Here is a 13,280-nt window from a genome sequence, read left to right on the forward strand (position 1 = left end):
CCACTATGTCTGGGTTGGTGTCAGGTAGCAGGAGGGTAAGTTCCTCCTGCTTGTTTCCCATACTACGAGCATTTGTGTAGAGGCATTTGAGGCCTCCTGTGGATGTGTACTCTGGCCCCCTAATTGCAGCATTGCCCTGGCCCCTGTTGCTGACCTTGGTATATGTCCGCTTGTCGGTCTAAGCTGGGCTGTGCTTGTGAGTGCTGCTTGGTTTAACGGTCCAAGGCTTCCTCCTCCCTCATCTTCCCCTTCCCCCAACGAGCCTAGTTGAAAGCCCGCTGGAGGAGATCCGCCAATCTAGAAGAGAACACACGTTTACCTTTAGGGGAAGGGTGGAGCCCATCCCACCCAAGCATGTCTCTCATCGTGATGTGCAGGTCATTGTCAAGGAAGCCAAAGCCCGCCTCAAGACACCATTCCTGAAGCCACCAGTTGGTCTCTGCGATGCACGTCTCATGCCGTCTTCCACATTCACTCACTGGTAGAACAGAAGAGAATATCACCTGTGCACCTATCTCCTTCAGCATGCCCCCCCAGAGTGTGGTAGTCTGCCATCAGGTGATCAGGGCTTCTGGCCGCATCATTAGTACCCACATGGATTAGGACCATGGGATAGTAATCAGTAGGCTGGATCACGGCCTGAATCATCCCCGTCACATCATGAATCTTTGCTCCGGGTAGGCAGTAGACCTCGTGTGTTGAGGTGTCCTGGCAACAGATGGGGCCCTCTGTACCTCTCAGGATGGAGATGCCTATGACGATCACTCAACGCTTTCTCCTCCGGGACTGCTTAGCTCCTTCAGCCTGTTCAGAGCATGGAGAGTGTGGAGTTGCCTCCTTTCCGGTTGCCCCTTCTCCCTCCTTCTTCTCCACTGTTGCTAGGGCCTCGTACCTGTTCTCCAGCCGGACTGGAGGAACTGGTACTGCTGGGTTACGAGCAGCCCTGGTTCTGGAGGTGACCGTCTGCCCCTCTGCATTGGAGGGCACTTCCCGAGGTGCTTCTTCCTTGGGTGTGTGGCTTTTCAGGGAAAGAAAATAGCTGTCAATTTCTTCCTCCACCTCACTGATTCCCCTCAGCCTGCTGACCTCCTCCTGGAGCTCCCTCACCTGCACCTCCAGGGCCCTAAGGCGGATGCCTGAGGGACAGGTGTGGGGGTCCCCAATCCCTGCTCCCCCAGGCCTTGCTGGGCACCCCCCAAAGGCCAGGGGGTGGGGGGATGCCAGTTCCCCCATGGGCTCTGAGTGAAGGCCTCAGACAAGCCCCAGGTATGCTGCTCCCGCCGGGCAGGGGCCCTGGCAGCACTCCGCATCAAAACCATCATAGGAGTTGCTGCTTGTTTTTAGCTTAGTGCAGTGCCTTCTCCCTGCCCTAGTAGGAGTCTCCCTCCTGGCCCTTCCTGCTCGCCTGCCAGCATGTACACTGACGCAAATGCCAACACGCTCTTACAGAGCACGCCTGTTTGCGTGCTCTTCGTCCGGTGCGGCTTGGGAGCGTGGCTCCCTACCAGCTCAACTAAGAGGGATCCGGAGGGCTTCCCCTCTGGATCCGGCTCAGCTGCGTCCAGTCCCTCTGCCCACTTACCTTAGGGGGATCAGCTGCTGCTGCCCCTGCTGCTGGCTCTGCTGCATCCGCCTCCACCTCAGGTCTGGTAAGGGGGCACACGTGCATGCAGGACACAGAGGCAGAACGGGATCTTGGAGTCATTATTGACTCCAAGATGAGCATGAGCCGCCAATGCCAGACTGCAGCCAGCAAGGCCAGCCATACCTTGTCATGCATCCAAAGATGCATCTCAAGCTGGTCCAGAGAGGTGATACTCCCCCTCTATGCGACATTGGTCAGGCTGCAGTTGGAGTACTGCATCCAGTACTGGGTGCCGCACTTTAAAAAGGATGTAGCCAGCCTGGAGAGGGTTCAGAGGAGGGCCACCCGTTTGGTGAGAGGCCCTATGAGGAGAAACTGAGGAACCTGAACCTGTTCAGCCTCAGCAAGAGGAGGCTGAGGGGAGACCTGGTGGCTGCCTACAAACTCATCAGGGGAGATCAGCAGCATATAGGAAGAGCCCTATTCTCCCCAGCACCACCTGGGGTGATGAGGAACAATGGTAATAAGCTGATGGAGAATAGGCTTAGGTTAGAGATCAGAAGGCAATATTTTACAGTCAGGGTGGCCAGAACTTGGAACCAACTTCCCAGGGAAGTGGTCCTTGCCCCTACCTTGAACAAATTCAAGAGAAGGTTGGATGGTCACCTGTCTGGGGTCTTGTGAACCCAGCATTTTTCCTGCCTGTGGCAGGGGGTCAGGCTAGATGATCTGTTCAGGTCCTTCCTGACCCTAGCTACTATGAAACTATGATCCCAAATTTAAAAGCTTACAACAAAAATATAAAAACATATACTTTTTAATATGTGACCAGATTTTCCACTGAACTGATGGGTGCTCAGCATTGTCACAAATTTGGTTCCATTACTTAGTGCTGAAATGGGAGTTGAGTTCTTTTAATAATCTTGTCCCTGTTATAAAGGACCAAGGCATTTTGAAAACTTTATTCTTTCAGGGGAAAATGTCAAACATTATTAATTTTAAAAATGTCATTAGGAGAAGAATAAATAATAAGGGGGATTATGAATAGCTAAGTATGAGAGTGTATAAACATCCAGTTTTTTCCTTAGGTAATAAATACATTTTAGACTGAATAAATTTGCTGGAGGGAATTGCTACAGAGCAGCTGATGAAAAACAGTTACCTTTGTGTTTCATTTCTGTCATTTTCCTAAGATTCTTCTAACAAAATGCCTTTATTCAAATATGCATGCAATTAAACAAACATTTCAAAATGTAGCTTTACCAAAAAGAATTTGCAATCTTAACTTCATTTCAGAAGAGTTACTTAATTTTAAAACAATTAATAATGCTGACCTGTTTATTTAAATAGGTTTGGTTTTATAATGAGCAAGAAGTTTGTTGGAATAAAACGAGTAGATTGTGCATTTAAACATCTTGTTTTAAAACCCTGAATTTAATTAAATCATTTTCTATCATTTTAAATACAAACATGGGGAAAGACAAAGGGATTTATCTGGCATGTAAGCCCAATAAGCAGCAGTAAAATATTTAGCAGTTACTAAAATATTCTAAAATATATTTTCCTTCTGCTATTGTAGTTAACCACAAAGACAACCAGTTGGATGTCTAAAAGGTGAGGGTGAGGAGAAGAGGGCCTCAAGCTTCCTCAGGTTTCACCTTGTCATTGCATTGCCTGATCATTTAGGGAACAGGCTTGTTCCAGACAGCTTTAATTAAACTGTGCTGTGAAACCAGATATAGATCAATGGAAATGATCCATAACAAGAGGCTAATCATGTATTTAACAGTGTTCAGTCCAGTTCAATCACCTTCTACCCTTTCTGTGGCTTTACATTCATGTGCAAAGGCTTGAATGTGTATATGTATTTTTTTTTAATCCATCCCATTAGTGGCCATATGCTTTGGCTTCAAGGGAGACAAGAACTGTCTGCAATCTGCCGGGGATTTAGGGACATCAATAATTTGTGAATAGTCATGTTGGTACTGGTCGAAGGGTTAAGTGCTCTGCACACCCAGGGCACATCTTTTGGGACTGGAACTCTTAGTCAACTGTTAGGAACCTGATCCCCTGTGAGGCATCTCCTTGAAGTACGTGCTGCATGTCAAATCCATACAGCCGAAGCAATGGAGCTTTATTAGCTCAGGGATTTAAAGACCTGTGCTAAGTGATGTAACAATATCTTTTGGTTAAAAAGTGAAGGAAGAGTGTAGTTGTAACATCAAAGCAATTTTTATGTTCTGGGTGAAACGCATGATCTTTTTCCCTGCTCTCGTTTTCCTTTTCAGTACAGGCTATTAGTAAGACTGCTTCTCATCTCTGACTGATTGGTGGAAGGTGCTTGTCACCAACAATATTAGGGTAAAGAACTTGATTTGCAAGCATTACACGTGTGATCAGTTTAGCTGGCTTCAGCTCATACAAGCAAGGGCTGCAGGAGAGAACCTAAAGGTTTTATTTATAAAATGGCAGTGCCAATGTAAAGACCATTTTGTATAATAGTCCTGTGTAATTTCATAAAGGGTCGTTAGCATAAAGATCACTTCTAGAAAGCACTAGTTTGTAATGTAAGATTGTGCCCTGTTAAATGTAAGGCTATTAGGTCAGTGTGGAAGGTCATTGCACTATTGATCTGAATTATCTGCCACCCTGTTGTAACCAAAGGACAGTAAAAATAAATAGCATTGCCAGGTAGTGTTTTAAGTCCATTAGGCTCATGTCAGTTTCCAGTAGTGTCAGTCTTCCTAAACATTTTCATGTTTCCTTCAATTGTCCCCGGTTTGAGAGAAACTTCTGGGAGCAGTCTTCAATGGGATTTAGTCTGGAGAATATACCTCAATTACTCTTGAATTTGATCGGAGTTAAGGATAGCTCCCCTCTTTGGAGTAATTCTTAGTAGAAATATGTAGCATTAAATGTAATTCAAAATGAAAATAAATACAGCATTTGCTGCTACTTAACTTAATTTCAGTATTTTATATCACAATTCCCAGGTCTGGTTCAGGGTATATTAAAATGATAGTTTGAGACTAGCATAAATCATTGTTGAGAGATTTATTTCCCCACAGCCCTGACACCCACTGTCACTGTCCTCTGTCTCACAGACTCCAATAACAATATTTGTGCCCATGTCCATGATGTTTCTCCTTCTCAGAAAAGTATTTACCAAAATGTTGTACAATTGACCACATTTCAAAATATAGCTTTAACAAAACGAATGTCCAATCTTAACTTCATTTCAGCAAAGTTACTTAATTTAAAAACAGTAATGCTGGCTCTAGTTGTTATTTACCTAAAGGCATAATTTGATAGAAACATCTTAAGACGTTTGTGCATGTTAGTGCTATATAGGTTTTTAAAAAAATGAGTAGAATAAACTGATTGAAAGGAGAAACTAATGCTTTATTTTTAATAAATGAAACATGTAGTCTTGTATTACTGTGCTGAATCAATTGTGCCCAGTGATGCAGTTTTATTAATTTTGCAGTACCTCCTCCAGTACTTTAGCTTAGAGTTAATAGATTTCATAGACATTAGGTCTGGAAGGGACCTTGCAAGATCATCAGGTTCAGCCCCCTGTCCAAAGGACAGGAAATCAGTTGGGGTCAGATCACCCCAGCAAGATAAGCATTCAAGCATTTCTTAAAGGTATCCAGAGTAGGTGCTTGCACCACTTCTGTGGGGAGAGTATTCCAGACTCTGGAGACACTGTTGGTAAAGAAGTGTTTCCATGTGTCCAGTCTAAAACGGTCTTCCAGCAGTTTGTGACTGTTAGACCTTGTCTTTCCTTGGGGTGTGGTGGTGAACAGATGTCCTCCCAGTTCCTGATGCACACCCCTTATTTACTTATAGGCTGCCACCAAGGCCCCCCTGAGCCTTCACTTCTCCAGGCTGAAGAGTCCCATGGCTCTCAGCCTCTTGTAAGGCCTGTTCTCAACCTCTACTCCTGCATATGGCTCTCCTCTGGGCTCTCACACTTCTTCACATCCTTTCTAAAGTGTGGAGTCCAGAACTGGATGCAGTACTGCAGCTGTGGCCTCACCAAGGCTGAGTAAAGCGGGAGGGTGACTTCTTGGGTCTTGCTTGAGTTGAGTCGGTAAATGCAAGCCAGAGTTTTATTTATTTTGCTGGCCGCATTGGTGGCTCATGTTCATTTTGTGGTCAGTCACAATCCCCCAGGTCTCTTTCAGTCATGGTGCTAGTGAGTATGTTCAGCTGTCCCTCTCTTGTAGCAGGTAAAAATTTCAGATTTATGCGCCCCCACTTTTAAACTGGAAAAAAGAGTTGTTGTTTAAAATAGAAAACTCACATGTTTAAGCCCCTATTTGCACATGTATTAAGACAGCCAGAAATGCAAGTACCCTACTTTTCCACCTATAATTCAATTGCATGTCCAAAAAGCAAGGTGCAGTTTACAGCTGCATAAGAAGCAAAAGGTTTTGTGTGTGTTTGTTTGTTTAAATGCAAATGTGGCCCTTTTTGGCTAACTAGAGCAAGTTTTCACAAGAAAATGTACTAACATCAGTAACTCGGACCATCCTAATTTTCCAAAAAAATTAAGTTGTTTCAGAATTCTACCCCTGTTGTGGTGGGTTTTAGCATTCACATATTCTGCAAAAACCTAGATAGACAGGGTTTTTTAAATAAATACATTTTAAAAATAAACTGTTCTTTTTTAAAAGACCCTTGTTTTAAAATTGTAAGTGCAGTCACCGTTTTTCTTTGAGCTGACAGCTTTCTATCTATTTTCACCTAATATTTTCTGAGCCCATTTAGTTATGAACTCCCCCAAAACTGGAATTCCAAAATGGAAATGTTAGCTGACCCTTAATCATAGTGTCACCACAGAATCTCTGTGATACATAGACTGAGTTGCTTATTACACAGAACATGAAGTCCTTTGACCCTTGAGGTGAATATTGATCTTAGGTTCACTTCTGTCAATATTCATATCTTATGTAAACAATTTTCAATGCAAAATAACTCAGCAGCACTTTAGTGGTCTTAATCTGTTCCCGTGTTCACAGCATCTATGCAGTAACACCTTAGTTAGGAAGGGGTATATCTAGGAAGTAACAACAGTGGTACAATCCTGGCCCTGCTGAAGGCAAAATTCCTATTTTTAAAAAAGGAATTTTACCCAATACAAGTTAACATTTTGATTGAACTGTATATTCACAGTTTCACAGTCAGTGGGGAAAAAATCAAACTTTGACACTCTTCATGTTCAGCCCTCTTTACACTCTGTCTAGCCAAGAATTTGTAATGTTATAAAGTATCACTAGAATCATAGAAGTTAAAGACACAAAAACCCTATTAAAACTAAAGTCATCCAGCTTACTTCATGCCATATTAGAATGTTCTCTACAATTTATAGACAATAATTTCTAGAATTTTTTCCAACTTTATTTTAAAAGTACTATGTGGGCCCGTCTACACGTGCATTAATGCACTTTTCCTAATGCACATTAAATTTACTACCTCCAATGTAAGGTACTAAATTTACTACCTCCAATGTGAGGTACTTAATGAGCACTAGGCTGCCCTAATGCGCCGTGCTGAAAGCACAGGTTTTTTAAGTGATGCTTAATGCACAATAGCCTATTTTATGGCGCATTAGCATAATTGCACAATTTTTACGTGACACTTTAATGCTCAGTAAAATAGGCTGCTGCTCATTAAAGCATATGTGTAGACATGCCCTGTGACTGGATTCCCACCACTTCTTCAGTAAAGCTGCTAGATTTCCTAGTAAATCTCATTCCAAGGGTGTTTTTCATATTCAGCTTCCATTCTGTAGGTTTTTGCCATTCTTGTCCTCTTCAAAAAGAATGTCTCACTTCATTGATCTTCGTTCCATATATCACCTTAAGTCCACTCCCCCATGTAAAAATTCATAGATTTTTGTCATGTCTCCTCATAGCCATCAACTAGCTAGCCTATAGAAGTTTAATTCTTTATTTTGTGCCATAAACTGGTCATTATAGGCCTCTAATCATATATGTTCCTCTACTCAAGAGTCCTTCCTGTGACTTCACCCCTGTTAAATCTTATGCAGCAGTTTCATAATGGACTACTAAGCATTTAATGTAATTGTACGTATCTAGAATTTGATTGCATTGCTTTGACTGACTGTAAAGATGGCTGGATAACACTTTTTTTCAAAAATTCATTGAGCCAAACATTATGCCAGAATGCACCAGACAACATGCAATACATGTTGGTAGCATGGGTGCAGCTGAGAGCTGAATTTGACCTCGTAGCTCTAGACAGCTATTATCTGTATATCAGGAGTTACAGAGACAGCCAGCACATACCATCATTGAATTGCAGCCTTACAAACTGCCATCTCCTTTTGTTATTCATGTGTTTAAAGTCAAGCAGCATGTTTAAGAGCTTTGCTGAATCATGGCCAGAGAGTTCATTAACAGTAGCATGACTGAGGGAGGGGGTAACTAGGGCAGTTGCCCCAGGCGCTGCCTTTGTAGAGGGGCACAAAAATAATTGCCACCACAGTAGCAGCTGATTGTACTGCCACAGTCAGCACCACATCAGCTGTCACTGGCCCTTGCATCGTGGCTGCACTAGGCACAGAGCTGCCTTGCTACTCGTCTGTTCAGAAATTGTAGTCAAGCCTAAAATCCATCCTTAGGCTTTTATGAAAAGCTAGTGATCCTTCAGTTCAGAATAAACTGAACTACAGCTACAAGCTTCTCTTCCCCTTTTTGTATTTTGGGTTGTTCGAGCCCTTCTATTATTTTCTTACACATATTTGTATTTGCAGGAGAAAATTCATTTGCTGAATAACCGAAACATGAAAAATTCATGAGTCTGTTTGTTTCCATTTTAGTACTACAAGAATCTCTTGAAAAACAGCTGGGCAAGACTACTCCAGCACTGATTCTCGTACCTGTGATGGATTTACCTGACAGGAAATTTATCCATATAGTATGTTGGCTCAGCTAGGAGTTTATAAGTGATTCCATCAAGAAGAGACTGAAGGAAAGGACTGTCCTTGATTTTGCTGAATATTGTCATTGTTTGTTTGGAGCAAAGTTAAACATAAAATGTCAACAGCTTTATGAATAATGCTTGATTGTATATGACCTCAGCTTTTGGATGAACAATAAACATTAAAAAATATATTGTCCAATTTTCTGTCTCAGTTCTGGAGTCTGTTTTGGTACATACTAGCAGTCATAGGCAGATAGAGAAGATGGTAGTGATTTCATTCCCTCCAGTCCTTTAATTGGTTATAGTAAGGCCTGGTCACACTAGACCTGTTGTAATTTAGGGAGCTTCTTTCAGTAGATTAGTTCCAGTAGTCTTAAAGGTTTCTTCCCTGAATATGCTGACTGCAGGGCAGATCCTGAGGGCCTTACTCATGGCCATACAGTGACCCTCAGCCACACTGGTGAACAGTCACTAACACCAGAAAATATAACACACATTCAGCCAATATGAATAATGGAGGTCACAGTCTCTACTTCTACGCAGTTTTTACTCCAACTCCCATTAAAGTAAAAAAAAACAACCGGGATTTGCTGCCTTGTTTCAGAGGCAATACTGAATATTTTTATACATTTTATCTAGTTTAGAACTCTTATTTTAAGGCTGCTAGTATTCCCTCAGGCTCCAATCTTCTTCCCAGGGAGCCAACAGGAATTTTACCTCTTCTGTCCTTGATGTAGGATTTGACTCAAGAGTGAAGCTTTCATTAACTTCACTGAGGCCAGCATTTTACCTTGTATTTGTTAGAGGGTCAGTATATTAATCCTTTTTAATGAAGTTGAGAGAGCCCATTCTCAGGCTTTCTGTAAAATTAAACCTTGGGGAAGCAAGTAAGGTTTCTAACTCCATGTTACATCTCCACACATTCTCCTCTTAACTTGTCACTAAGGCAATTATTTTTTAAGAAAATAAAATCTGGTTCATACTTGTGATTATCTTTGGATGAGCTATAGTTACAAGCTAGCTCTCCCTTAAACCAGTATAAATCTGAAACAATTCCATGGAAGTCAGTGATATGACATTAAATTTACAATGGTAAGTCTGAGAGATGAATTTAGCCCTGTAGCTTAACTTTCTCCTTGTTCCCAGTTCTGCGCTTGGTAGCTCATACAAATTCAGTCAGTAAAGATGAGAAGATCTTCCTCTGATCATTGCCTTCCATGTCTGCTATACCGTGCTGACTGCAATCTGGGAATTCGACTGTTAAATGTCATTGTTCTTTATCACTACAGCAAGGAAGCAGAGCAGCCACTGCTTAAAGTAAGGATTATTTTTACCATGGTTATACAAATACTTTTAGAAGAAAAGAGCTAGGTACCACAATACAGTGCAAATACTTACACAAACTTAAGCTAGGATTCCCCAAGAAGAAGGGAAAGACTCAGGTCTGCAGGAGGTGCTGTTAAAACACAGTTGTTGAGTAGTATATTTGGACATATTTAGATTAGACTGTGACATAGATCACCATTGCTCTTTCCCATGGTCAAAAATATATATATTTGCCTGTCTTTCAGGATCCTTAAAAATCGAACTATTTTAGCTGTTGCACTGTAAAGCACGGCCCATCTTTGAAGCATAGAGTGAGAGGTGAGGTGGACAGAAAACTCTTGGGGATGAGGAGATTTAATATTACACAAAGATGTGGAAGAGGCATGAGTTTGCCCACCTATGTCTGATATCACATTCACCTTTTCATACTGATCTTCAAAAAAGGTATCCCAATATATTTATTTCAGTATTTGTACTACAATAAGCACTATTATATACTCAGAGATAGCAGAATAGTCAGTGACATCCATTTTGCCTGTTGTCATCCACATTTCAAACCCCCAACTAGCCTTTTTTTTATCCCAGTGTAGGTGCTGAAAAGTGGTAAAGCAGGTCCAAGGAATACTGCAACCACAATATCTCTGTACCCAGGAATTATTTTTCTTTTTGGAAGCAGCCTAGAAGTACTTTAACATGTTACCTTTGTGAATAGATAAAGAAAAGAAAAAGCTGCTTTTCATGCTGACTGTCTCCTTGAAAGACTTCATACACCTTCTCCGTGGTGTGAGTAACTAAGGTTAGAAGCCGGGCTTGCTGAGTTTTAAATATAAACAAGGCAGTTTGTTCAATATTGATATGCAAGGCAGGTGAGTAAAATGCTGCTCTGTATAGAGACCTAAGACTTCTATAGCAGAAGGAAATGTCTTAACACCTTTTTTATCTGCCTTATGCTGTGGTACTTTCATCATAACTACCTGGCCCTGCTGTGAATAAGTTTCACAGAGCTCTTTTTCAGTCTCTTTGTAACCAGTGTTAGCTCCTGGTATGTGTGTGCGTGAGGAAGGGAGATGGAATAAGGGAGCTAATATTTGAAATTTATAAAAGCACTTTTTTTAACCATAGGATTGACAGAGCTGTAGAGTTTACCTAGGCAGGTTTTGATCTTTGGCATGTAAATACATATGCTGTGTAAAAACATAAATTCTTCTGTTTCTTTGATTGTTATTAAACCCTCAGGAAAATTTACGATTTATTCATGTTATGACACGAAAGGTATGCTGATGAAGATCCCAGCACTGAAAGTACAAATGTGGGGAAGACACATTTCAGACCGACAGGAAAGCTGTGTTAACAGTCAGGGGGAAATGACTTTAAAAAATGTAACCCAGTGACATGATTTCTTTTGTTGCCATTGCCTATTGTATCAAGAGTCAGAATATGATTTTTTTTTAATGTAAGATCTATTTCCTGTATTGGTCTCAGTGTCAGTGAACTTTTGTCTTTTGCATTTTTAAGAAATTTCTGCATTTAATTGAACAGGATTAAGTTCTAGTGAAATGACCAGGTTCAACTGCAGGAGAAAAACTGATTTAATAACTTTTGTGTTTTACTCATTTCCAGACCTGGTGATGGCTACAGAACCACTGAGCCTTTACAGTGCACATGGCTAAGCTGCCATAAAGCCATCAGAGCTGATCTTCCTAAATAGGTTTAAAAATGACATTGAGATATTTTAAGCAGAGATTATTTAATTTTTTCCCCTTCAAGTTTTATAGTTAGGTGATTCAAGAGCTGATTTGTTACATCAGATAGTATTGGTACGTCTTTCCGCTCAGCTTTCAGAAGACTTACAGGCATTGGAAGCAGAATGTCTCCTGGGTATAGGAGAGGTGATCTGAAGCAGCTATTCTCCTTCAAGGACATTCTGTTCAATCCATTATCTCCTGCCTGTGTGCAATAGTCCAGTCTATCAAAATACAGTGATTGAATAAAACTTTTATTTCAAATAAATGAATACATTGATTTAATAAAAGGTTTGTACTGTATGGTATAATAGTTCTCCAAATGAACACTGAAATCCAAAAAAGTAGAAACTTTTCATGTGTCCAAGTTAAATCATGACACTTCTTTCAGAATGGATTTGTTTCTACAAAACCAGAATTTTCAGTGTGTTAAAATAAAGTTATTCTGATTTGTCTGATTAATAGCTGGCACTTATTCTTTAGCCTTTTTAAGTAACCTGTTTTTACTATTATAAGTATGTCTGGCACTGGAAATACATATTAAGAACACTTGACAATTTACTAATTTATGATGTCTTTAGTTGTATTTTAATATTTTTGGCAGGCCAACCAGTGTTGATGTATTAGCCAAGCATTCAAAATACAGACTTGAGATCTTGAAAGCTTATTTTTCCAACTTTCATCAGAACACTGAATATTTTTGACATATTTTAAAATTTAATTTTAAAAAACAGACTGGGTACCTGTGAACTGAACCCTTATGTTACATGCAAGTGCCCTTTTACCAGTGACTCACTGCTCAGGATTTTTTGGCTTCATCTTTTATGTAATTTATTCTTGAGTAGATTTTTCCCATTGTTGATTCTCTTTCTGTTCACCTGTTCACTTTTGATACCTTTCTGTTTAAATTGTCAAGACATCTCCCTGCTCATTGCTAGAATCACATTCATTTCAGGATTAATTTAAAAACAGCTGTCTTTTTAAAAAAACAAAGATAATCCTGTATAGACTTCCTCCAGACTATCTCATTATAGCACCTTTTCTCATCAGGTACAAGCCCCGTTTCTCTTCCTCCAAAGAATCCAATTAGCGCTGGTAAGAGAGAGTCACCTTCTCTGCCGCTCATGCCTTCTTGAATCTCACCATCTTGCTGACTCTCCACATCATTTGAAATCTCTGCAAACCATTTTGCCCTTGTTTGGTCTAAGTTTTCTGTGCTGTTGTTATTGTTCATCCTAAGGATCATATCATTTAGAGCCATTTGAAATAGAGTTGGTGTAATTCAAAGCATTTTATGAGTATTTCAAAGAACACATTGTATGAAGTAAAGTTGTAATGTTCTGAAGTGTTCTCTGTTCTTTCAGAAATGCTGGTCCTTTTTCAAGTTAGGCAGATGTTCAGCTCAAAGGTGATGACATGAAAAAATCAGGATGGATGAAGGGGAGAAATCAGAAGGGTAGAAAAAACTCTAGAAAATGGATATTCTGCTAAACATTGAGGATAGCTGTGATATAGTGAACTGTTTGTCAAGAGGGATAGGAGACAGGTGTTTGGGATTCTGATTCTGCTGCTGATTTACATTTGCACTTGGGTATGTCACTTAACTTCCTCCTGCCTCAGTTTCCATGTTGATTATATTGTTTCCCTACCTTTGTAAAACTCCTGCTTCCAGA

At 40.7% G+C, this 13,280-nt stretch overlaps 1 protein-coding gene and 1 long non-coding RNA gene across 2 annotated transcripts in view; one reads left to right on the forward strand and one right to left on the reverse strand.

Annotated features, from left to right (window-relative positions):
• Positions 1 to 8,594, reverse strand: part of LOC109321379 — a 24,012-nt gene extending 15,418 nt beyond the window's left edge. The window contains exons 1-2 of the long non-coding RNA XR_002104045.1: positions 8,583 to 8,594; positions 8,178 to 8,181 (exon numbers count right to left, since the gene is read on the reverse strand). This is a non-coding gene — a long non-coding RNA (uncharacterized LOC109321379). The remainder of the gene's footprint in view (positions 1 to 8,177; positions 8,182 to 8,582) is intronic.
• The window catches only part of DPH6 (diphthamine biosynthesis 6), a 405,039-nt gene extending 396,300 nt beyond the window's left edge, over positions 1 to 8,739 (forward strand). Inside the window, exon 15 of the mRNA XM_019552002.1 lies at positions 8,436 to 8,739. Coding sequence (XP_019407547.1) covers positions 8,436 to 8,551 — 116 coding nt within the window. The 3' untranslated portion in view covers positions 8,552 to 8,739. The remainder of the gene's footprint in view (positions 1 to 8,435) is intronic.
• Positions 8,740 to 13,280: the final 4,541 nt, after the last annotated feature.

The sequence above is a fragment of the Crocodylus porosus genome, unplaced genomic scaffold, assembly GCF_001723895.1.
Source record: "Crocodylus porosus isolate Cpor-Errol unplaced genomic scaffold, CroPor_comp1, whole genome shotgun sequence".
NCBI classification, from domain to species: domain Eukaryota; kingdom Metazoa; phylum Chordata; order Crocodylia; family Crocodylidae; genus Crocodylus; species Crocodylus porosus.